The 3,665-nt window shown below is 43.0% G+C and overlaps 1 protein-coding gene across 1 annotated transcript in view; it reads left to right on the top strand.

Moving 5' to 3' along the window:
• The window catches only part of Ecd (ecdysoneless cell cycle regulator), a 27,580-nt gene that overhangs the window by 18,238 nt on the left and 5,677 nt on the right, over positions 1-3,665 (top strand). The window contains exons 9-12 of the mRNA XM_021182577.2: positions 560-645; positions 1,607-1,713; positions 1,808-1,994; positions 3,364-3,431. Of these exons, the coding sequence (XP_021038236.1) occupies positions 560-645; positions 1,607-1,713; positions 1,808-1,994; positions 3,364-3,431 (448 nt within the window). The remainder of the gene's footprint in view (positions 1-559; positions 646-1,606; positions 1,714-1,807; positions 1,995-3,363; positions 3,432-3,665) is intronic.

The following is a 3,665-nucleotide window of genomic DNA, read 5'->3' as shown; positions in this document are numbered from 1 at the left end:
AAAAAAAAAAAAAAAAAAAAAAAAAGAGAGAGAGAGAGAGTAAAATAGTAGGTATGCACTCCTGTGAAAGCAGTGTAGAAGGGAAGCTATGGCGGGATTATGTGGCTTTTGGTTCTGTTTGGCAAACTTTCTGTCTTGTTTTAGAAGTTAGTTACTAATTAGTCAACTGTAAATAAATAAATTGATAGAAAATCCTCCAGATAATTAAAGGTAAAATGTTAAGTGCTGAGGCATAGCCTATAATCCCACCAAATGCATTCAGACCTCTATGTCTCTGAAGCCGATCTGTTCTACATAGGGGACTCCAGGCCACCAGGGCCACATAATGAGACCTCATCTCAAACAAAACAAAACCTAAGACTGCATCCAGCCTAGCACCTTACTTGCTTGGAAGAAATTGGAGTCCACACATATAAACCAATGACAAAACAGATGAGAGGCCTGGGAGCTCTGAGTTCCTGAGTGCCACATGCTGCTGTTGTCAATGTCACTAGTAGGTGTGCTGTTTATTGACATAGTGTATAAGTACTGTTCTGATGCCCGGTACCGTGTTTTCAAGGGACTGATGGACGGCTCTGCGCAGTACCGGGAGAGACTAGAAATGGCAGAGAACTACTTCCAGCTCTGTATACACCGGCCAGAAAGGTGAGTTATAGCCAGGACCAGCACACAGTAGGACAGGCTGGTGGCTGGGTAGTTCTTTTTAAATAATATATTTTAAAAACCTATTTATTGGGCTGGCGAGATGGCTCAGCTGTTAAGAGCACAGACTGCTCTTCCCAGCAGTCACATGGTAGCTCACAACCATCTGTAATGGGATCCAGTGCCGTCTTCTGGTGTGTCTGAATAGAACAACAGTGTACTTACATACATAAAAGAAAGAAATAAATATTTATCATAAACAACTATTTATCATGATTGTATGTACGTGTAATGGGTGAATGAATGCAGATGTATGAATGCAGACAAGAGCATGCCATAGTGTGTGTGTGTGTGTGTGTGTGTGTGTGTGAATCTTTGAACGTTGTCCTCAGTGGTTTCTGGAGATCAGACTCGGGTCATCAGGATCCCAGGGGCATCTTGCCTGCCGTCAGTCAGTCAGACTTTTGCTGCTGTTATGAAAATAACTAGATACTCTCGTGCAAATAGAAAGTGACCTGAGAAGAAAACATTTATACCACAGAGGAACACTATTATTTTGATTTCTTTCTTTCTGGAGATGAAGGGTATTTTTATTCCCTCACTGATAATTTTACTTTTGCATTTTTCTATGAGTACTTTTTTTTTCCTTTTTCTAGCCTGCTGTATTTCTGAGACTGGTTTGGAAGTTCTGATCCTCCTGCCTCTGCCTTTCAAGTGCTGCAGTGACAGCATACACTATCATGTCCACCTGTGATTTTCCATTTATTATGATTTTTTTTTCTTGTTCAGTAATGCTTTCAACACATGGGGTAGTGATAATTTACTCATGGGATTTTTTTTTTCAAAGTACGAAGCTGTTAATGAGTTTGCCTCATCTAAATGGCTGAGATGGTTCCGTCGTCGGTGTGGACAATGAGTCATGACACCATCATAAGAAATGCTCACGTCTTCCATTTGTTTATAGTTCACTTGCTATGAGCCCAGGCGAAGAGATCTTAACCGTGTTACAGACACAGCCATTTGACGTCGACGAGCTCAAGACAGAAGAAGCTGATCTTCCTCCGGAGGATGGTGAGCAGGGCAGGAGCATGGCAGGAGGTGGGAACTGAGCCGCCTTCCCAGGAGGGCCTCTCCTGTGACACAGCATGCATGCTTTCTTTCTCAGATGACCAGTGGTTAGACCTCTCACCAGACCAGTTAGACCAGCTACTGCAAGATGCTGCGGGCAGAAAAGAATCCCAGCTGGGTCCCCAGAAGGAGGAGCTGCAGAACTATGATGTAGCGCAGGTCTCAGACAGCATGAAGGCCTTCATCTCCAAAGTGTCCAGCCACAAGGGGGCAGAGCTGCCCAGGTGAGCGCACAGCGGCAGAGCTGCCCAATTAGTTGTTCCAGAGGTTGAAGTCATTGTCTGTGGGAAGTATCGTGTCCATTCAGCTTTCTTCCATCTTGTTTCAATATTCCTTATTCCTTATCTGAGGTGAGAGAGGTTTCAAGTAGCCTTTGTAATTTCTGAAGCAAGGCAGAAAACTCAAAGGATTTAAAAGCCAGCACCAGACCTTGTTTGTTAGTTACTTTGGTTTTTGTTTGTTTTGTTTTGTTTTGTTTTGTTTTAGATAGGTCTTTCTATACTCTATATAGCCCTGGCTGTCTTGGAACTCACTATATAGACCAGGCTAGCCTTGAAATTGTAAGTATCAACATGCCTCTGCATCTACAGTACTTGTATTAAAGTTGTGGGCTCCCATGCCAAACAACTCCTCCTCCTCCTCTTCCTCCTCCTCCTCCTCTTCTTCTTCTACTGCTTCTCCGTTTCTATTGACTACTCTCTGTGCTCCACTTCCTTAGACTCTAATTCAGAATCTGTACTCATGGCATGTAGCTCTCAACAAACTCAAGCTTCTGATCTCCTACCATACAAGCAGCTTGGAGTCTTGAGACACAAAGAGGGGGATTTAAGGAGCCCATCAGAGGAGGGAGGAATCCCAGAGCCTGTTTGTGGCAGGTCACTAGGGAAAAGGGTAGACAGATTGTTACGGGAACAGCAGATATCTGTTCTGTTCTTTTTGGTGGTAATGGCACTGGCCTGGAGGCTGTGCACACTAACAAGTGCATCCTGGGGAGCTCCTCCCCAGCCCAGTGAGCCTTGGTCAGTGTGGGTGGTCCTGGACTGTAAGAAAAGATACAAGATTATCTTCATTATTTGTTGTTAAGAAAGAAAGAATCGGGGGCTGGAGAGATGGCTCAGGGGTTAAGAGCACTGACTGCTTTTCCAGAGATCCTGAGTTCAATTCCCAGCTACCACTTGGCAGCTCACAACCATCTGCAATGAGATCCAGTGCCCTCTTCTGGTGTGTCTGAAGACAGTGACAGGGTACACATATATCAAAAAACAAAACAAAACAGTGTTATGTTAATGATCTCAGATAACTCGTTTCTCTCACTGTGTATCTCATAGGGAGTAAAGAGCAGATAGGCCACCAAATGCATAGCTTAAGTGTATGTAAAAGGTACATTTTTTACTTTTCTGTCACCAGGTTTTTGTATTTCTATTCTTACTCAAGGTTAATAAGCACAAGGAATTTTTCCTATTTATTTAAACTAAAATTTGTCTTTTCTTGGATATTTCTGGTACTTTCTATAAGCATAGCACCATCTTCAAAAATACCTCAAAGAGCTGTGGTCAGGAGAAATGTCACGCCCTCTTCCCTTTCGTCTTTCAGAGACCCTTCGGAAGCTCCAATCACTTTTGATGCAGATTCTTTTCTGAATTATTTTGATAAGATTTTGGGTGAGTTACAGTGTGGTGTTTACTTTTACTTTGAAACTGTGAAGGGCTGTCACTGTTGCTGGAACTGTGAAGGGCTGTCACTGTTGCTGAAACTGTGAAGGGCTGTCACTGTTGCTGGAACTGTGAAGGGCTGTCACTGTTGCTAGAGGACTGGGGCATTAGGACATTTATGAGCCAAGATACTACGTTCTCCTAAAGGATTCAGGTTGGTTTTTTTTGCTTTTTTTTTTTTTT

The sequence above is a fragment of the Mus caroli genome, chromosome 14 (assembly GCF_900094665.2).
Source record: "Mus caroli chromosome 14, CAROLI_EIJ_v1.1, whole genome shotgun sequence".
Classification (NCBI taxonomy): Eukaryota; Metazoa; Chordata; class Mammalia; order Rodentia; family Muridae; genus Mus; species Mus caroli.
Note: the sequence above shows the minus strand (reverse complement) of the source record. Positions and strands in the feature narration are given on the sequence as shown.